A 22,244-nucleotide genomic window follows, 5' to 3' on the forward strand; every position below is an offset into this window, starting at 1 on the left:
GGGGCAACAGGGCCCAGGGCTCCGGCTGCCACCACTGTCACAGTAGTGGTGGTGACAGCCGGGAGCTCCAGGCCCCAGGCAATTGCCCCTTTTGTCTTCCCCCTGTAGGTGGGCCTGCTGGGGGCACACACCACACTTCAGAAAAGGCTGGAATATTGAAAATGTTCTTCCTGTATTTAATAGGAGAGTCTGGTCTGAGACTTACTGAAGGGCTTCTGCACTCTTGAAGTCATGAATAGGAGATACTGTTGAAGCATCTCCTCCAATGTGGCTGTACTGCCCCCCTGTCCTTCAGTGGGTGCTGCTGTATAGGCAGAGGAAACACATGGGTTTTCAGCAGCCTCATGTTCTGCTGCTCCTGTGTCTTTCTGGTACACTAAACCAGCTATAAATATCTTGTGGTGCAGCTTACCAGACTGTATGGTGAACTGGACCGTACAGCCCTACTAGCACTTTTGGAAGAATAGGAGAGTAAATGGCCTTGATTGTGGCCATTCATCTGTACTGATTCACCATGTGAATCCCCCCATACATAGGCCTGAACTGCCAGAGCTGACCACACAGGAGCTCTGCTTCCTCTCCATGTCACAGGGAGAATTTCATCACCCTGCTTCTCTTATCTAGTGTTTCCTCAGTATGTCTCCAAGCACTTTACAAAGTGGGTATTGCTATCTCTGTTTTATAAATGGAGATCTTGAGTCAGAGGGAAGTGAAGTGACTTCCTCAAGAGTCACCCAACAGGATAATAGGAGAGCCAGGATTAGAACATAGTCCCAGTCCTATGAACTATCCATTAGGCCATGACACTTCATTCACATGCACTACTGGGCTTCTTGAACTGTGCAAATTGTAGGATCATATACACAATTTCCCCACTAGCTATGACAATTGAGTAATGATATGGGAAATTCTTCCAGTGGAAAAGGGCAACTTGTTACATGAGGACAGAGGTATAGATATCTACTTTACAGCCACATCCACAGATGTCAGTGTGGCTGTCCACAGCTCATTTTGCGGATACAGATGCACATGCAGATACAAAATTTGTATCTGTGCAGGACTCTACAGATATTGACCAAAGCTTGCTGACCCTCACTGAATACTAGAAAGGAAATGATGTGAAAAAAGAACCACAACCATACACTACATAATGATAGCACAAAAACTGGGTATTAGCTCTATAGAAAGACCATACCAGGAAATGAATTGTAACTTGAATTGCAAAGCATAACCTGTAACATACACTCACTGTTCACTGTACATTAATACTGTTATTTGGTGTGTTGGTTTCTGTTAATATTTAAATGAATATTTCTCCATCTCTATAAATTAATCTTCAGTAAAAAAGTCAAATAACCAATTAGTAATTTCTAGTCCATTGTACAAGTTTTGTGATGTAAGTTTTAGGGTATTGCTGCTGATTTACCATATGAGCAAATATTGCAGCTAAATATTAATGCACTGAACGCTTGTGAATGGTGCTGGGTCAATAACTCTGGAAACTGATGTTTCAGACACAGCAGATGTAGTTATGCTATAAGATTCCTTATAACCAGTAGTCCTCAGCCCTCTTAAAGAGGTGAACGTGTTGGACAGTAAAAGGATAATTGAAATCAGAGATTACCAAGGACTCAATGAAGAACAGATTGAATGTTCATTGCATTGGAGCTTTGTACATATGAGTGGATACCTGACTAGTAGAAACAACTGTGAGAATGCCCAGTTTTTAACACATGGGCCATCTGTTTTATGTAACATTCTTTAGGTACCTAGTTCTATTTGTTTGAACTATATCGATCGTAATTTCCTGGGACACACTGTGAGGCATTTTATATGAATTAAGCTGCACAAACAAGTTGTAAATCACTGTGTTGCCTTACAACATAGTGAAAAGATTATTTAATTTATTGTGTATAATTCAGCTCTGAATTCTCCAAGAATTTTCAGTCTTAACAGAACCTCATAATAGGCGCTTACCTAAAGAAAATGTGTAGATTAAAAGATCAGCTACCCAACTAATTCATATTCCACCACTTTTGGCAAAAGAACTTTGACACAAACAGTTCAATAATACATACCAGTATAAATCACAAATGCTGCACTTCTAGGAGGCTTCTTTTATGATAGCAATGTGCTTTGTAACATTTAAGTTTTCAAAGTTGATGGCTCCTATAATTTTTGGTATTAGAGCAAACTCACAGGTTATATCAAAGGAGGAAATTACAGCTATGAGAATTGATCTTATGCTGTACATGCAAGAGATTATTGGATTCAATTTTAGGGCCTATGGACTTGATTGTTTACTTTTATGCCAGTGTAACATTACCACAGTCAGTGGTATTCCACCAGAGTAAAGCTGATGTGATGAAGTACAGAATCATAATGCAAATACATACTAAAATCTTGCGGGAGGGGGGATGGGGGTGGAGCAGGAACTGTCCTGCTTCTGCTCAGTGTTGTCATTGTGTGGAATAAACCTATAACAGCCCTCTTCACAAGAGAAACTTGTCATTAGTTGGTATCCCACATGATCGCATCCTCACAGCTCCCACCCAGTCATGTGGTGCTTGCTATAATGATTAGGTGGACCCTCTTGGGGCCACTTTTACTAGAGCTGTGCAAAGAAAAGTTTTGACTTTAGAAGGAATTGATGTAGAAAAATTCTGCATGATAGGTCTAGATAATACAAGATATTTCTTCCAACCCTAACCACAAATCTGTTTACTTTCATCTTTTTCCTATGCTAGCCATGAACTTGGAGTTACAGATAAGCGTTTGGTACTAAGTTAAATGCAGTGCATGCTTACAAAAATTATTTATAAAAACAAATAGGTTTTGTTATATGCTGTGTTTTTGAATGATCTGGAATTATTTACAATAGTTTGGAGATCATAATCTTAAATAAGGACTTTTTCTCCATCTTTTTCGTCATCTTCCACAATCACTGTCTGTTTTTCTTCTTTAAGCAGGATAGTACCTTAAACAGGAAAAAAAATAGAGAAAAAATATCTAGTTGGATTAACATATTTAAGGTCTAGTTTTCCTAGATCTTCCAGTTGTTTGACACAAGTATAGTTCTGCTGATTCTGATTAAATGTGGGGATAATCAGCCCACAATATTTAGTAAACCTGAAACGCATGTCTGTACTTGCACTTTGTAATTAAAATCATTGGACTCTCTCACATACCTGCTCAAATAACTAGCACATTGTGGTTCATTCTTGGAAATCTACTGGACTGTTTATAAAAGGTAAAATACTTGATAAAATACTGTATCTATACTACCAAATACATATTTAAATCTCTCTCTCTCTCTCTCTCTCTCCTAGATTTTGAAAATGCAGATTCTAGAATGGGCAAATATTGAATGATTTCAGCTTCCACACATCAGTAACATCCCCACTGAAACTAATCTAATGGCAACATGTTCCAAATGTAAATAAAAATATGAACCTCAACCAAGGAAGAACAGGCTTCCATGCATTAGTAGAGACATAAGGTATGTCTAGACTGCATTGCTATTTTGGGATACTGGAAATATCCTGAAATAGCAATGCCGTAACTTTAAAAGCACCTGCTATTTCCCAAAATAGCAGGTGTGCTATTCCAGCAACCCTGTAACCCTCTGTGCCTTATTTTGAAATTTGGCGCTGTCTACACAGTGACAAATTTCAAAATAAGCTCTTTCGACTTAGACGTGGAATAAGCTACACAATTTGTATCACGCAAATTACATCGCTTATTTCAATAGAAGGGTGCTATCTAGATTCACTCATAGTATTGCATGTACTGGAACAGAGCTTAGTGAATTGAACACGCATCAAAGAAGATCCATGTGTAAATGAATGCTAAAGATAATTAATAAAACCACACGTTCATTGCTAAGGCACTGTTGAACTGTACAGCATAATAGAGAGAGAGGGTGATCTCACGGTTAAAGCACAGGACTGCAATTCAAGAGGTAGGAGTTCTGCAGCTGATAGGTCACATTTGGGGTTCAATCATTTAATGTGTCTGTGCTTCTGCTTGTGAGCAACTAACTTTAGTTGTTCTAGTGTATTTGGAATGTAAATACCTAGTGCCTACAATGAGGCCCCACGACTGACTGGGGCTTCTATGCACTACAGAAAGACAAATAAGTAATAACATAATTTAAAATGACACCCCTAAAATGAAATGTTAACACCATCCAATGGGATCCAACAGGCAAAGGTTCTACTCAATCCTTATTTTAGCAGGACTAGTTTCTTTCTTGCCCATGCCTAGTGTTAAAAAAAAAAACCCCTAAATGAATAGCCTCCACAGTATGTTTTATTTCCACTGCCAGCTAAATATTCCATAATGGCAGCTAAAATATTCCATAAACAAGGTGAGGGAAACCAGGACTTGAAACCAAACTTGTTTTTAGTCAGTCTCCTACTGTTTGCTGCCAGTGCACACCAACCTGCCAAGTTGTTCTGTCAAACCAACCCATTTTCTTTCTTTCTGTGTTGAAAGCACTCAGAATGAAGCAGTTCATGAAGTCTGAAAATAGAGCAAAGGAAGCTATGCCACACAGGTAGGCTGTCTTCAATTCTGGATTCTCTTCAAGAGGTGAGGAATTTAAGGACAGAAATTATTGACCTAAATTATTATTCTTTAAAAACAGGTCTGGTTTTGTTTGCATGGGGTTTTTAACATACTAACTGAGTTTATTGGGGGAGGAAAATCATTTCAAAAGGTTGGCTGAAACTGGCACTTCTATGTAAGTTTGAAAAACAGTGGTGTGTCCTTCACACAGCCATTGACTGACTGGCATACTGGAAACTAGTAATGGGAGTGCCATTTTAAGGTGATGGATAGAGATACATTTTCTCAACCTAGTTTTTAACTCTACACTTGGAAACAAATTTTCACAGACAAAAATACCGACATTCATTTTTATTCCTTTGTCTCTGCATTTTCCAAAATGCTCCATGCCTGAAATGTAGGCTTATAACATAAAGCCAAAAAAAAGTTTTGAGCTATCATCTATAATCTTGTCTCCAGTGCTTCTTGGTTCTTATCTGAATTACAAAATAATGAGGAAAAAAGCAAATGGGCTCTTAGCCAGACTACAGTTATCTGGGGTAATCAAAATTACCTCATGCTTGAATCAATTCCACCTGCCACAATTAATTTTAGCAGAAATTGTCTTCAGGACCAGGGAGGTAGGTGGGAGATCTGGAGTGCAACAACAGGACTCAGCAATCCAGCATAAGGAGTTGTTGTCTTTTACTAATCACATACCACATGCTCATCAAAATAGAATGTGGTGGTGACTAAGAATGATCACAAGAATTTATCCTGGTGGGATTCCTGACCCTGGTACAGTGTGACACGTAGATCAAAAGCACGTGCTCATGTGCTCTGCTCATGGTTGTGCAGAGTGGCAGGATTTAGTAACTTCTGTGTGTGAGTTCTGGCTCTGTTTACTGATTTAGTGTCTGGGCAGGTCACTGTGCCTCTCTGCCCCTGCTTTCCCATCTATAAAATGGGCAACATAACAACCAACATAGCTTCATAAAGATGTTTTAAGGATTAATAGATTAGCTAGCATTAATGTCTGCTAGAAGCTTTGACTTATAAAGCAGCATATAAATAAACACAACAGAGGAGTAATTGACAGTAGAACCCAGTGCAAAGGGGAAATCTGTATCAAAGACTTGGGACTGTAAAATTCATGCCAGAGTATTGATGAACATAAAGTGGATGTAGAGGATCTGGTGCACCTTAGCGCTTTCTCAGAATAACTCTAGGTTGTTTCTGCCTATCTATCCGTCATGAGGCAATTCATGTCAAATGAGGATTGCTAGAGCATTCAGGTGCTTGAGCCCTGCTCCCTAAACTGAGACTAATGCAGCTGCTATCTTGGTGTTAGGACATGCAGTGACTTCCTCAGTGTTAGGGTAATCCCAAGGGAGTCAGTTAAATTGGCTTTACAAAGCAGTGCAGCAAAGGGGAGGATGAGGGCTTGAGAGTGTGGTTTTATGATTATCTCAGATATCCATTAGTCAGGAACAGCTTTGCCATATTCACATGAATATTTACATTCTTGTCAAAACCTGCAATCTCAGAGGCTCTTCAGCAATACTTAAGTTAATTGAATATGCTACTAAGTGAGGATAGCAATAAAACATGTTTCAAATCTGATGCGAATCATTTATGGTCGTGTGGGAGGTGGGGAAGCTACAATAGAACTGTGGTTACAATGGCTCAGATTCTTGAAAATACAGGGGTGCCAAACTCCCACTGATGGAAATTGGGGCCTTTTCACCTCCTTATGTCATAAGAAGTCTAAGATGTGGGTTGATTTAATTTATTTTCCATTTAAATAGCTTTCATTTTTCTAAAGTGATTCATTTCTATATGTCTCATGCTTGCATTAAAAAAAAAAACAATGTGGCTAGTTTTGTACCTGTTAATTATTTTTTAATGTTACTTACTAATGATTAATTTACATTTATCCATAGCATACTACGGGAAAGAGATTTTTAAATGAAAGCATTGCTTCTTTAAGATTTGCATCTTGAATGCCACAGTAATTTATCCAATTATTTGGGCTACTTACTGCAACACACACAATCCACAATGCAAGAATAGATTGGTTGTATGTGCATCTCTAACAACAAAAGATTAAGAAAAAATGAGGAAGAAATAGCAAATTTACCAGAACTCAGAATTCCTTTTAATGTGCCTCCTGATCTGGAGAGGAAGACTGTTTTTATGCATCAGGCATGAGACTCAGACTCAGGAGTCCTGGGTTGAATTCCTGGCTCTGCCAGTGATTTCTTAGGTGACCTTAGGCAAGTCATTTAATTTCTCTCTCGCTCTGACTTGGTTCCTCATTTGTAATATGTAGATATTTTCTTTCCTCTTTTTTCCCCTTCACATTTACCTGTTTTGATAAGTAACTCATAAACACTTTTGAGGCAGGGATTTTCTCTCTTGTATGTATACATGGTATTTGGGAGTATGGGTCGCTGGTCTTCACTGGAATGTTTAGGTGTATTAGAAGTAACAGTTCTAGTCATTATTGTGTTTTTTCATAACTTGCTGGTGTTGATCGTTGTGCTATAGGCTGAGCTTTGGAGAGACCACCAGGAGTCCTATTCTCTCTGTAACCGTGGCGAAGACACTTAAACTCTGTGTGTGTCTTAGTTTCTGATATATGAATAGTTATGCTCCTCATGGGGTAGTCTGAATATTAGTACATGTTTGGAAGATATAAAGCAGCCTTGATGTAATTCTGTCGCCCTTATTCCAAGAGCAGTCCTATTGATTTCAGGAAGAGTGGGACAGAGACAGGCCCCAAGGAAGTCTCTGGCCATCCAAAAGTGGATAGGACTGATCTTAAGTGATCAAAGACAGTGATAAAAATTGGAGGGAAGAGCCAGGGAGCATGATTTTCAGTTCTATGGGAGAAACGTTCATGAAGACAGCTGTTTAAAATATTGGTTAATTTGTACTTTGGTAATGCTTGAAGTGTTGGATTTTAGCAGCAAGTAGGAAGAAAAATAAAAACTCAATCTGGAGCACTCTACAGTGCAAGTTATTGAGAGCACTGAGCATTCTACTTAGGTCGTACATCCTGTAACAGCAATAACAGAGGATTAGGAACAGAAAGACCCTTTTATGTTTATTTGGTGCAAATAACCCTGCTGGGACATCCAGGGTTTGAGCCTATAACTGAGATTTTGTTTTGCGCAACTGTTCCACAAGACCTCATATTATTTATTCTCTCATTGCTGCCTTACTGGCTAATCCTAAAGGTAAAGAAATTGTAAATATGGGACTAATCCGCAGCCACTGTGAGTCACTCTTTCTCAGCAAGGCATGCAGCACTGTATCCATCAGCTTTCTGCACTCTGATATCTATCCTGAAAAGAAAATATGCTCCTTTGAAAGGGGAGAGATTCAAATCTGAGCACAGAAGCCACTTTGCCCATGTCATAAACACAGAATATGCCATTGGGATTATTATTTAAGAGATGTGCTCTTCAGGAGAACTGTTTCTCTAGAAGGACAACTGGGAATGCTGCAGGAAGAGGCAGTAATGGCAGGCACTGAGGTTGAATTCATAGGGGTTAAAGTGGCCTGCTCATTCACCATTTTCTCAGTCCAGTGTTATGAAATGAAAATAAGTTGAGTCATGCTGGCATGAAACTTCAATAATGCAATGACAAACTGAGCCTGGGTGTACAGGCAGTCCCCGAGTTACGCGGATCCGACTTATGTCGGATCCGCAGTTACGAACGGGGCTTTTCTCGTCCCGGAGGACTGGAGTGGCGGGACGCCCAGATGCGCTGCAGTCCCACCACCCCCGTCCTCCGGGGTGAGAAAAGCTGCTCCACGTCTCCCTGGTCTGCTGGGGGGGACCCCCCCCCCCAGCAGACCAGGGAGACGCGGATCAAAGCCGCCGAGCACGCCCGCAGCGGGACAGCCTGGGCGCGCCTGGGCTGTCCCGCTGAGGGCATGCTCCAAGCTTTGCTCCCCATCTCCCTGCAGACCAGGGAGACACAGAGCAAAGCCGCGGAGCACACCTGCAGGGGACAGCCCGGGCGCGCCTGGGCTGTCCCGCTGCGGGCGTGCTCCAAGGCTTTGCTCCCCATCTCCCTGGTCAGCAGACCAGGGTGATGGAGCAAAGCCATGGAGGACGCGGGCGGTCCCGCCACCCGAGTCTCCCTGGTCTGCTGGGGGGGGGGGGCGTGCAGCTAGTGCCCCCCCTTCACCCCCCAGCAGACCAGTCTTTTCTTGCCTACGCCTGGGGTAGAGCAGCTGGGGAGCTGCCGGGTTGGTCCCGCAGCGCCGCTCCTCGGCGCTACTGTACCAACCCGGCAGCACCCCAGCTACTCTGCCCCAGGTGTCCTGATTCAGCCACTGCTGGTCAGTTTCAGCAGTGGCTGAATCAGGACGCCTGGGCAGAGCAGCTGGGGTGCTGCTGGGTTGCTCCAGTAGTGCCAAGGAGCGGCGCTACTGGAGCAACCCGGCAGCACCCCAGCTGCTCTGCCCCAGGCGTCCCCAAGTCAGCCGCTGCTGAAACTGACCAGGGGCTGACTACAGGAAGCCCGAGGCACAGTTGCTCTGCCCCGGGCTTCCTGGAATCAGCCGCTGATCAGTTTCAGCAGCAGCTGACTTGGGGACGCCTGGGTTTCTTAAGTTGAATCTGTATGTAAGTCAGAACTGGCGTCCAGATTCAGCCGCTGTTGAAACTGATCAGTTTCAGCAGCGGCTGACGCCAGTTCCGACTTACATACAGATTCAACTTAAGAACAAACCTACAGTCCCTATCTTGTACGTAACCCAGGGACTGCCTGTATTTCATGTTCTGTTAGCTGCCACATGCCTCAGAAATTGGATGCATGCAATACTTTTTGTTACACACTTGAAAGTCACTGCATTTTTCTTGTTTCTTCATTCCCTGTTGTTATTTCTTAATTAGCAAATACTCTGGTGATTATAATAAAGGCTACGTCTACACTGCAGGGTTTTTGTACAAGAATGGCTGTTCTTGCACAAAACCTTGCAGAGCGTCTACACTCCATGCATGTTCTTGCGCAAGTAAATTTACAGTAAAGCATCGGAAAACAGGGCTTCTTGCACAGGAGTTATTCCTCTCCCCACGAGGCAGTAGGGACAGGCAACAGGAGTTTCTTGTGCAAGAAAGTCCTATGGCTAAAATGGCCATCAGAGCTTTCTTGTGCAAGAGAGTGTCCATACTGCCATGGGTGCTCTTGCACAAAAGCATATCTCTTGCACAAAAGCACATGGCAGTGCTCTTGTGCAAGACCTTTTGCATAAGAACTCTTGCACAAAACAGTTCTTGTGCAAGACGCCTGCAGTGTAGACATAGCTAAAGTGTTTCTACTATTCTATAATCTTCGTTAACTTCCTCTCTGATTTGAAAATTCTATCGGAATAAAAAAGTGGTCTTCTAGGGTAGAAATGGTAAAACTGCCACTAGAGACCCTGTTTCTCCCTGAAATGCTGGCTAGAAAGGTAAGGGTTAAACTAACAAGATGATCCAAAAACAATTTGACAAATATTAAATCATGCCTAGTTGCACCCTCTGTTACATACCAGAGATTGTATTTAATATAATGCTCCCCAAAAGAAGAACATTGCTGTTTATTAGATACAAAAACAAAAACAAAAAATATTTTCAGTTGCACTTTACCTCATTCATTCTTCCATGCTCTGTGGATAAAATAACACCACCTACTACTTAAGTAGCAATGTATGGGGGAGATTTCCATTGCCCCACATAGTATGGTACCTCTATGCAGTCCCCAAAACACAGGAGTTTCAAAGGAACTCCAAGTGGTCAGAGGAGAGTCCCCTGGCACAGAAACCATATGGACCCAACAAAATTGGTTCCATACAACACTTTCCCAAGGCATGGCAGAGAGGGTGAGTCAGGGTGGTATTGACAGTACACCATTCCTAGAGGTGTTTAAGTTCTGGCTTGACAAAGCCCTGGCTGGGTTGATTTAGATGGGATTGGTCCTGCCTAGAGCAGGGGGCTGGACTTGATGACCTTCTGTTGTCTCTTCCAGTTCTATGATTCTATGATAAGGGGATGGTTTGAGAACATGATCTTGGTAACTAATTGACCATTCATTATCAGTGGGAAATAGGTCAATGGAGGGATGATAGGAGTTACTATAGAGAACTTTCTGGGTGTCTGGCTGGTGAGTCTTGCCCACATGCTCAGGGTTTAGCTGATCGCCATATTGGGGTCGGGAAGGAATTTTCCTCCAGAGTAGATTGGCAGAGACCCTGGAGGTTTTTCACCTTCCTCTGTAGCATGGGGCACAGATCACAGCTGGAGGATTCTCTGCATCTTGGGACCTTCAAAGTATTTGAAGGCTTCAGTATCTGAGGGTATGTCTACACTACCACCCTAGTTCGAACTAAGGTGGTAATGTAGGCAACCGGAGTTGCAAATGAAGCCCGGGATTTGAATTTCCCGGGCTTCATTTGCATCTTGCCGGGCGCCGCCATTTTTAAATGTCCGCTAGTGCGGACTCTGTGCCGCGCGGCTACACGCAGCACGGACTAGGTAGTCCACGAAATGAGGAGTAACGGTAGTTTGGAATAGGAAGCCTAGTCCAAACTACCTAGTCCGTGCCGCGTGTAGCCGCGCGGCACAGAGAACGCACTAGCAGACATTTAAAAATGGCGGCGCACGGCAAGATGCAAATGAAGCCCGGGAAATTCAAATCCCGGGCTTCATTTGCAACTCTGGTTGCCTACATTACCACCCTAGTTCGAACTAGGGTGGTAGTGTAGACATACCCTGAGACATAGGTGAGAGGATTATTCTAAGAGAGGTGGGTGAGATTCTGTGGCCTGCACTGTGCAGGGGTCAGACTAGATGATCATAATGGTCCCTTCTGACCTTAAAGTCTATGAGTCTATGAGTACAATGTCAGACTCTATATTTTCAAACTAGAAGAGAGACAAATTAGTAATTTATTACAAATGATTTCTTTCCTTTGCTTTTCTCTTTCTGTGTACTGTTTCTAAATGGAAGCACACTACGCTTAAATGCTTTACCGAATCAGGTCCTTAGAAAAGAGCACTAGAAAAGAAGAGGCCTATTTCGTAAGTGTCCCTCTCCAGTGGTAGCTTACTTTATGAACCATTTAACACTAGATTGGGAGCTGTCCTTCTCTCTGCAGTAGTGTGGAATCAGCAGATAAATTGCTTTTCTAACTGGCAATAGCTCAGTCCTCCCTGAATAGTAGTAATATTTGACACTGTTATGGTACTTTACGTCTTCAAAACACTGGGCAAACATTAGCTAATTAAGTCTAACAACACCTTTGTAGTGTAGGGAGACGAAATCATCAATACCTGCTCTGCACAATAAGACCATAGTTTCTGTGCAACCCCATTAAAATCAAGTGTTGAACGACTTGTAGGATCAAGGCCTAAATTTGAATTCTTAATCAAATTCAAGTCAAATTGTGGTCAAAGATTTGGGAAGTCTGAATCCATGCCTAGTTCTCAGCAAAGGTAAGTCCAAAAAGATCTCCCTTCCCCTATTTCTTTCAGACGATAAGCTCTTCAGAGACTCAGGGACTGAGTCCTATGTTTCTACAGAACCTTGCACATTTTGGTAATACCTGCAATAATAATAATAACAATAACAAATAATAAATTAAGAATTCCAACTGGGAATAAGAAAAATGAGTAGATCAAACTAGGTATGAGTAGATGAGTTAAATGGAGTGGACATATAAATTGTGCCCCTTACACTTGCAGCTAACTGCCCTTTATATTTTACTGTTGAACTCTGTGCTAGTGCTCTTACCTGGGATAAGTGGTGGGATGTGTATTGCAGGTGTATCCTTTCTCCTGGGTCTTTTTTGTTCCTGCTCAGTGATCTGAGAGACTGAAGTCACTTTATCCTTCTGTGTTTTTTCTGCAACGTCACACCTTTTAATAAAATGTTCTGAAAAGTCTGAGAGGATGCCTGTGGGAAACACGACACAATAAATGTTACTTGAGCCTCATTTACACTGATAAAAATTGCACCCACTGAACTTAATGTACTCAGGGTATGATTATACTACAGTGGCAGATCTATGGTGCTAGAGCTGTTCCCTTGTACAGGTTGAACCACTCTAATTCAGCTCTGTCTGGTCCAGCAACATCCGTGGTCTGGCATGATTTCAGATAGCCAGATGTCCACTTACTATGGGTGTGACCAAGTTTCCCACAGCCCCTTAAAATTTGTTCACAGCTACCAGCTCTGGCTCTTAGTGTTCTGTGCTGTTATTTAGCTCTAATTTACCCCTAAATGTCTTTTAAGAGCCCAGTAAGCAGTGGAAGTGGTAGTAATATTGCTAGACAATATTGACCTCTCATGGTTCAGCACATTCTCTAATTCAGCTCCAGTCAGGTTCTAAGGGTGCCAGATTAGAGAGATTCAACCAATGGTGGCATAGTGTAGCCGCTTGTTACAGTGAGGGAAGGGATTTTTCCATTAATGTAGTTAATCTCCCTCCTCAAGAGGCGATATCTACGTTGATGAAAGAATTCTTCTGTTGACCTAGCAGTGTCTACCTCCAGCCTTAATCAGCATAACTATATGTCTCTGGGGTGTACATTTTTAATACAGAGTGCTTTTGAGAATACTGTTCTCCACCCTGCCATAGGTAGGCACACAGAGATGTGAGAGAATTTAGGGCATTAATATTTATATTTAATTCCTAGTGAATACAGTTAACCCACAAATCACCAGAAGTTTATCAAACTTCACTACTACTATGTTATATTACCTGGTATAGATGGTGGGGTGTGTAAGGCAGGTGTATCTTTTCTCCTTGGCTTTTTCTGCTCAAGTTCAGTGTTCTGGGAAGCCTGGATATTTTTGCCCTTTCTTGATTTGTTTTTGAGGTCACAATTCTTAATCAGCTGTTCTGACAGATCATCTGCATGGAAAAAATAAAGAATACTTAGGTGAGGGAAAATAATGGATCACAGAATTAAAAGAAAGGTTCACTTTAATAACAGTACTTCCACCCTACTTGGTCAAAACACTTCATGGAAATTCACCTCTGCACATGAGGCCATTACAAGGGCCTTAATACTACTAAAACAGGGGATAAGTGAGACTTCAGTGCCTTGAGTTGGCCTTAGGCAATTAAACCTCACAGTGCCTTTGTGAAGAAGGAAAGAATTATTCCCATTTGATAGATAGGGTGACACAGATGATAAAGCTAATATTTTCAATTTTAGATGCCATATTTAGATACCTATATTAAAGTGACTAATATTATCACTAGTGTAAGGGTAGGGAAATAGATTTTTGTGTTGGGTTAGCAAATCTTCCTGACACGTTTGGAGATTTGGAATAAAGTAATAGCATGTGAAGTAGAGGCAAGGAACATGAATATGAAAAGGCATTCTATCAAAGTCTCGAACGCCTCATATTTAAAGTCTGTATAAGAGATGCCTCTGGTACTCCAAGTGCAAAATTTTATGTAAAAAGTCAGTGCTAGAAAGGACATGGATTGAAAATAAAGGGGAAAAATTTAAATTCTATCTAAAAATAAACAAAAGGAATATCTGAAATATTTTACTGAAATTGCACATCGAAAGTGAGTGTAGGGAATGCTAAGATATATTTTAGTTTCCAATTTATTATTGTATAATCGCTGAAAACACTTCCCTTTCTCTATCATGGAAATGGACGATGATTCTTTCCCCTTTCCTGACTTTTAATAATTTCCTTCTAGAGCTTCAGCTCATATTTTCATGCAGGGAAGACAACCTTTTTCTGTCCATTTAGCATCAGATGTGTTACCAGAAGGCACAGTCTATCGGGTTTCTCAGAGGATCCGTTGTACTTCTTAAAAAGCCAATGGCCAGTACTTAATGATGTAACAAAGATATTTTCTCTCATTACAAGTCACTGACATCACCTTAATAACACTTACCTAAGCGGTTGCAATGTGAGTCTCGCTTGTCCAATCTGTCCTCTGGAATATCAAGTGGCTGCACGCACTCCGTTGACATCATTGAAAAGGTTTTCTCTCGAAGCTACAACTGAAAAAAGAAGCATCCCATAAAACAGATATATTCATAGTCTGTACCAAATCAGTTCCGTCCATCTATCCCAGGGAAATTCCTGTTTTCAAAGTGATTTTTGCCACATAGCCACTGCTGGCTTTGTTGATATTGGAGTGCTTGTGAGCTGTATGGGCTTATTGCCCTCTGACCCCCTTGCACTTCCACTGATTGAATGCAAAACTGCAGATTCTAAAGCGACATCTGCCAGCCTAAAAAAGAGCAGGCCAGCTGGGAGGGGTTGTAACCCCTTGAGGAACCTATTGAAAGGGACACACTAAGCTGAAAAGCTAATATGTGCGTTGAAAGTAGTTCCAGGTTCTTTACCAATCTGAGTTCCCATGCAGCTTGTTGCTGGTGTTACTGTTATTTATTTAGAGCTCACACCTAAGGACCTGAGCACGACTGAATAAGGCACAGGAAATATATATTATTTTTTAGGGAGGGGATTTGGTGATTTTACAATAACATTTTCCTATTTTTACAAAAGATTTTCTTATTTACGTTGCTGCATTGCTAAATGGTCCAAGACAAACACACCAAAAAAGAGGCAACCTTTTTGACCAAGACCCACTGGACTACTAAACTCCTTCAAGTAAATATACAGATGTTCCAGATGTAGCCTTTTACCACAAAGCAACCATCCACACATTACACAAAAAGCCTTCACCCTGCTGGCACTAACTGATTACTTTAATTGCTAAAATTGAAAGGTTTTAATTCTGTATTGAAAATCACCTTCAACTGAAGGTAGTTTAATCCAGTTTTCAACTATATAGAGCAAAAAGAAAGCAGTTTAAATCTAAATTTGGTTTTGCTCATGTTTTAATTTTAGATCATTGAAAGGCTATGGTTTACGATTAGATCTAACTGTGCTACTCACGATTTCTGCTCAAAATGATGGCAATAATGTGAAGTCAACTGATACCGTGAAATTTTAACAATCCTGGGCTGAAATCTCATGAGAAAAACCTACTTTTGTGAGGTTTTCACTACATTTGAAACAACATTTTAAAAAACTAGGCCTCAGTCACATTTTGATTGTGATGTGGGACTGAAACTGTAGGAAGCATTTTGGATTCATAGAGGGTGGCTTGGTGTGGGTGTGGTGAGAGAGAGAAATATGAATGGCTCTTCAAATGAAATGTGAAGGTTTGGAGATATGAAGTTTTATTACCAGCCTATTGCTTCTTTTTATTAATGTTATTAGTGCCATTGCTTCAAGACAAAAGGGCACCTGCATTGTTTAATCAGTAACTAAAATAAATTTGCTTACAGAGCAGTTACATTGCAAAATAAGTGTAACTTAGGTTATTTGGAGTCTAGTTTTCAAAGTGTGTTATGTACAACTGTCTGTGTCCATCTCCCTCAAGTACTTGCAAAATAATGTTTCTGCACAGAGTTGTCCATCTAAATGGCCAATGTGCATGCTGAATTCTCCTATTTTTATACTTAACTGCACAGACCCATCTTTGAAAATCATGCCCCTAAGTTCTATCAAAATTCTAAATGCCTAAAACTAGCTTTTTTCTTTTACTCTAACTGCATGAAGATTTAAAAGTAGTATAAGTAATAAATGATTATTTATTTGCCAGGTGATACACTGACAAGTCTAGTCTTAGCTATATGAGTACAGTTGTAATGTCTGTTAGTATTAACAGAAGCTCACTATGTAACTGCTGCTGAAATTGCAGATGATAAAAGACCTTAGTGTTTTGCATTGGGGAAGGGGTGTAAGTTATTGAAATTTTTATTGCAAGTATTTCCTATGTAGGGCAGATTTATAAAATATATATTGCATCCTTGCACACTTTATTCAGGGTGTGCCTTCTCATGAATCGGTATAATGCACATTTTTGTACATAAGCACCTGGATATTCTACTCACCGGGGGTGATCTGATCCTATAAAGCAATGTGCTCACCATGACAATAAGAGCAACACTCCAGCATATATTATATGAGTAATCACTGAAAAGACCTTTGAAATATTGTCATGGATGGTGCATAAATAAAAGCTATTGAGAAAACTCTTTTCTTATATGGTGATAAGTAATGCAGATTTAATATGAATATTTATTCTGATAGTTAATAAAAATGTTACCGTACTGTTACAATGCAAGGTGTTTACATTTCTTCTGAAACCTGTGCACTGAATTACAAAAGTTCACAATAATTATATTGGCAAGTGTATATTTTATAGTGTTTTAGAAGGAAAAGGCTATTGAGTAATAACCTAAAATATTTTCCTTCCTGTCTCATCTGAGACAAGGACAAGGACTTCTTGTGGAGAGGGCTGAGTGCAAATTGTTTTGTTGTTTCTTTTTCCCTTCTTGGCAATCAAATTTCAATGAAAAGAAAAGCAGGGTGAGAGAGCTTAATGACCTGACCCCTTCTTACAGGAGTTGTCCCTTTGAGTCAAATCTTGCTTCCACTGAAGCCAATGGAAAAATTTTCATTGATTTCCATGAGACCAGAATCAGATTCTCATATGTTGACAGGGCTGTTTGTGTGAGGAAGAGCTGCCAGCCAGGGCCCTACATTTAGAGGCTGCATTGCAAGTGTGCAAGAATGTGCTTATGTGCATGTGAAAGAGCAGAGCTTTTCTATCTGCGATCAATGGGCTGCAAGCTGTGACTATGAATATTTGATAGTTTGTTGCCCAGTGGGTGAAAGGCTTCACTGGCCCAGAAGCAGAGCCTGAATCACATCATGGGCAGGTCTACACTGAAGAGCTGCATCAGTGTAGTTGTGCTGTAGTGTATTAGTGAAGATGCTCTTATGCTGATGGGAGAGCTTCTTCCACAGGCGAATTTAGGGCAAGTCTACACTAGAATCGCTACGGTGGTGCAGTTGTCCCAGTGTAGCTGTGCTGCTGTAGTTCTATTAGTGCAGAGAATGTATGCTGATAGGAAAGAGTTCTCCTGTCAGAAGGGCAGCTGACTGCTTTCACAGGGCTCTAGGCATGAAGAGGAGGGGGCTCTCTCCAGGCCACCAGAAGCGCCAGGGTCTCAGAGTGATGTACATTTTATCTGTCTATATATTTTAGAAATATGGGTGTCTGTCTGTCAGGTTCTTCAACTCCTCCTAAATGATAAAAGCTAGGACCACCAAATTTGGTAGACAGCTCCCTTATTCTAACTTAAAGCAAGGTCAGGGTTTGGTTAGGGCACAATGGGATGTGTTTGAAATTCAATTTTCTCTCATAAAATGGAAAGGGAGGGGTCTGGTGGGAGGGAGTTATACTGTGGAATGACCACAGGAAGGCGGCAAGTGCCCCAGCAGGAAGCCACTGCCTGGCATCAGCCAACATCCTATCCTGCCATGGGGAGCAGCTGCCGGATGCTGTACAGCCCTTGCTGCTCCCAGGCCAACCCTGGGGAGCACCAAAGGGAGGCCCATGCTGCCCCCTACCCCATTTTTGGTCTGGGTCCATGAAACAGTGGTGAGAAGCCTGCACCCTCCCACTGGACCACTCCCAGGATGAAGCTGGCAGCTGAGGTGCATGGCCCCTCCTCTGTCTAGCACTGGGAAGAAGCCATCAGCTTGGGTGCACAGCTCCGAGAAGCCAGCTGCCAGGGTGCATGGCCCCACCCCTGCCCAGGCCATATGCAGGCAACTCCAGGTAAATCTTTAGTACTGATATGTGTGTAGAGTAGATCTGGCCTGTGACTTCTAGAACCATAATCTGGTACTTTTTCATACCAAGAGGGAAATAAGACATTCCAGTCTTTTCGTTAGTGCCTTCTCCTCTCTGTGGATGCTGAGATACTGACATCTGCATGGAGAAGTGGTGGTAGGCAAACTTCCAAGCCCCGCTTCCCTGCTGGCAGCTCTTCTCCCCTGCCACCAATCCTTTATTGGCTCTTACAATGTGGAGGGAATCGCTTTAGTTCCCTCTATGGGAAAGCAAGAGGCCTTATGATTCAGCCCTAAGAAAGAGCCAATAGCTCATTTTGTCCCTTCTCTGCACCCTCTGATGCCATTTACCTCTGTGCAAAGTGGGTATAAAATGCTATCACTCCGGTACAATGCTACCATTCTGGTATGCCTACCATGCACTCACCTGGCACAACTGAAAACGACTGTTCGAAGGGAAAGCCTGTGGAGAATGGCCCATTTGCCTGTGGTCAGAAGTCAGTATTTGATTTAGCTACTAGAGAGTATGCTCTTTTTTTGTGCACCCCAATTATATTCTGCCACCAACATAAGTAAGTCCTCCAATAGTTTTTTGAATTAAGCCCAGTAAGATTAGAAAATGTATTCCATACACAAGGAGACTATTTGTTTTTCAAGAGGTCTCAAAGTAAAGTTCTTCACTTGCAGTTTGATCACCATGATTTTATACCAACTCATTAGAATAACTTGCTTTTACTTGAGCCCGGATAACATTTTACAAAGTTTCTATTCCAGAGTTAAAAATTTCATTTTAACTCTAGATTGTTTTAAAAAAATCCCACTAACGTAGTCTGATTTTGTTTTTATAAAGTAGCCTTAAAACGGACCGTCTCTCTGACACATAATACTGCATGTGTTTAAAATCCTGACTACATTCTTTGTCCACCCAAAACTCTGACTAATAACTCCCTGTCTTGCCCTTATCCCACAAAATTGATTTTGAACAGTCTGCCAAGTCCACAGAGAGATTTTCACTGACTTCAATGGGATTTGAATCAGACCCTGTCATAGCTAGCAGATAAACTTGATTCAGCAGATCAAAAGCAGAATAAAATTTGAGTTTCTGACAAAAAAAATTGCTGTTCTTGGTGATGACTAAATATGCAAAACCTTGCCTAATTAATTCCTCTAGGAGCAAAACATACCCTACACATGTCATTTCTTTTAGTTGGATAAAATCCTGATAATCTTTCATAGTCTGTCAATTTGCACAATTTGTTCATGAACTAATGCTGCAATTAAAATATATTGACACATTTGTCTGTGTAGCACTTCATCCTCCACCCCAGCTTTCCCATTCACAGCCCAGTCCACCTCCAACTTTCACCAGATGGTATCATACATTTGCTCCTTCTAATTTCTATCCTGTGGAGTCCTGAACTTTACTGCACGCTCAGCACCAGTGTAGATTACACAGTCTACAGAAGTGCAACTGGAAAATATCAAATGACTGTAACTAACTTGGTCCCGGAGACTGAAAAAAAAATTGTTTCTCCAGCAAAGGTAAACTGCTGTACTTACCGATGACTGAAAGGCACTGGGATAGGCGTGATACAGGGTGAGCACTCACTGAAGCAGGAACTTTCTTCGCTGCTGCTGCTGTTGTGTCCTCTTGCACTCCTTATCTAGGGAGCAGCTGTGGCTGTTGCTATGGTAATGCTTTGTGTTTCAAGAGTGCTCTGGGGAGGGGGAAAAAAATAACCTTTAGCCGGCACACTTAACAGATTTTTTGATGATGTGATGGTTCCTGCTTTTTTTATTGGAATGAAGGAAAATAATAAATTCTACAGGCATTAAAAAAAAACTTTTAAGGTTAAACAACCTTTTATGCCAGAGATCCAAGAAAACAATCCAAACATTTTGATGGAGGAATGAAAAGAATTAAACAGGGGATGGTAAATCTTAAAGTGTCTTAAAATCAGGGACACAGCAGCTATGGCAAGAGTCAATGAGGAAGCAGACGGGAGAGTGCTAGACTGTTGCTGGGCGAAATATGTGTTGGATGAAAAAGGTGCAAGGAGGCAGGACCATAAACATTAAAAGTCTCCAGCAGTGAGGTTTAGCTGAGGATTGTGGTATTTGTGTTTATATGGCCTTGACTCGTTACACAAACTTGGCACACTGATGCCATTTAAGGGGCCAGGCAGGGAATCTTCTGTGGTTGTTGTATTCTTGGCAGCAGCACCCAGTCTGCTATTTTAGCCCATTGCTTTAGGTGGGGCTGTTATTTGGAAAGAGAAAAATATATAAACATGCCTAATCTGTGCAAGACGAAGCACTCTGCTCAGTTGATGTTGTTATGAATTGCACCTATTTCAGCATTTATCCCTGTATAAACGTCGTCTCCCAGCCCCTTTCATTAAAGCATTCTATACAACTGTGATGGTTGATAGTTGTGTTAGCACACTTGGATTGCCATTCCCATGATGTCTCTGCGACATTGCAACTATGGCTCAGCTTAGTCTTGTTTTCTTTCATAACAGAGTGTGCATCAAGACCCTAAACATGTTCAGAGTAGCTCCCAATCCTGCAATTAACTGACCATGCTCGTTATCTGTGAAATTCAGGTCTAGTTCCGGAAAGTGTTGAACATTTGTAATTCTCTAAGGGTTTCTTTCTGCCTCCATTTGAGATTCTGCCCCCATTTGAGATGAGATTTCCTAGTAACTTCAGTAGGAGAGACAGACATTTATCCTATGATGAAGGGTGACAACTCTCAAAAATATCTACATGTCTGAGGATCCTAAAGTCCATTTTTAAAAGGGACTTATGCACTCAGGAGCTTAAGTCTCACAGAAAATTAATGGGACTTAAATGCCTACGTTACTTCTGAAAATGGGATGCAAGTTCTCACATAGACCTCTTTGGAGATTTTTCAACTAAACATTTTTTGTCAAAAAATGCTAATTGGTCTAATCCAATACTGTGCACAGAAAGGAGTCAGTTTTGATGAATTTTCTATTACAACATTTTTGAAACGTCATATTTTGACCTTTTTTAAATGGAAACAATTTCTGGTTTTCATGTTAGAATGACATCAACTAAGTAAATTTATAGTTGCGAGTTTCAAGGGCATTGTCAAAAAAATTATAAATAACCTGAACTGACATTTATGGATTTTAAATTTTTTTCCTAAGATGTCAACTTTTGGTCTCACTTCAGGATAGGAAAATATTTGGAAAATCACAACAGTTCTTCCTGCTCACATCAACACTCAATTCATTTAAATACTCTTGAAAATGTAATTCAAAACCTTCAAGAATGGTGGGGGCAAGATTTATAGGCAACCTGGAGACCTAAAAAGGCAAGCCAACTATGAAGCGTAAGGGAAAACTGAGTGTATAATAAACCTCTCTCCAGGTTGTCCTCACTATAAGTCCAAGATACAATCCAAAAAACTTGGACTTATAGCAAAACAAGTTAAAGTGGAGAATTTTTTTCCTGTGACTGACTTCCATTTACGCAAATTGGGGGAGAGAGTTGCGTGACTTAAGTGCGGGGAATGGGATGGCTTATAATACATCAGTCCCTACAAGAGTCAACAACTTTAGTGCTGAACGGATGTATACTGGGACAACATATAGTGGGGGATGTCCTGTAGTACATTTGCTATTTGGTTTTGGCTTGACTTGTAATTTAAGGGGGAAATTTTCTAAGGCATAAAGGGTAGTTGGATTCTGACTCCCATTTACTTCCAAAGGAATTGGGCATCTACTTGCTCTTTGTCCTTTGGAAATGTCCTTTATAAAGAAATACTGACTTCCTGAAACTTCCCCCAGAACCAAACAGTAAGACATAGACTGATTTATTAAAGGCATCCTGGTGCCAGTAGGGGTGTTTGTCTTCTTCATAGTAGGTATCTACTCTGTTTTTGTAATGTAGGCACACCTATCCATTGACTACTGCTGTCATATATAAGGAATGGCATGTTAATATATTGCCATTTATAGCAAAACATTATAAAAACTTT

The 22,244-nt window shown here is 41.1% G+C and overlaps 1 protein-coding gene across 2 annotated transcripts; it reads right to left on the reverse strand.

Annotated features, from left to right (window-relative positions):
* Positions 1–1,889: 1,889 nt before the first annotated feature.
* Positions 1,890–20,288, reverse strand: PPP1R17 (protein phosphatase 1 regulatory subunit 17). 2 transcript variants are annotated; one of them, XM_014574061.4, is made up of 6 exons: positions 20,097–20,288; positions 19,796–19,953; positions 14,469–14,577; positions 13,308–13,460; positions 12,338–12,499; positions 1,890–2,977 (listed from the first exon to the last, which is right to left on the reverse strand). In XM_014574061.4, the coding sequence occupies exons 3-6, from the start codon at positions 14,548–14,550 to the stop codon at positions 2,898–2,900; spliced, it is 477 nt and encodes a 158-aa protein (XP_014429547.2). In that variant the 5' UTR covers positions 14,551–14,577; positions 19,796–19,953; positions 20,097–20,288; the 3' UTR covers positions 1,890–2,897. The 2 variants fall into 2 exon arrangements, with proteins under 2 accessions (XP_014429547.2, XP_075777899.1); XM_075921784.2 differs by having other exon boundaries at positions 19,796–20,288.
* Positions 20,289–22,244: the final 1,956 nt, after the last annotated feature.

This window comes from Pelodiscus sinensis, chromosome 2 (genome assembly GCF_052426305.1).
Source record: "Pelodiscus sinensis isolate ZL-2025 chromosome 2, ASM5242630v1, whole genome shotgun sequence".
Taxonomy (NCBI): domain Eukaryota; kingdom Metazoa; phylum Chordata; order Testudines; family Trionychidae; genus Pelodiscus; species Pelodiscus sinensis.

What these genes read in the sequence shown, in the direction of transcription:
- PPP1R17 (XM_014574061.4), bottom strand. Translation starts at nt 14,550, where the DNA reads ATGATGTCAACGGAGTGCGTGCAGCCACTTGATATTCCAGAGGACAGA. An exon ending in CTCACATTGCAACCGCTTAG is followed by an intron (nt 13,461 to 14,468) that starts GTAAGTGTTATT and finishes TTTTCCATGCAG; the next exon opens with ATGATCTGTCAGAACAGCTG. An exon ending in CATCCCACCACTTATCCCAG is followed by an intron (nt 2,978 to 12,337) that starts GTAAGAGCACTA and finishes TTCCTGTTTAAG; the next exon opens with GTACTATCCTGCTTAAAGAA.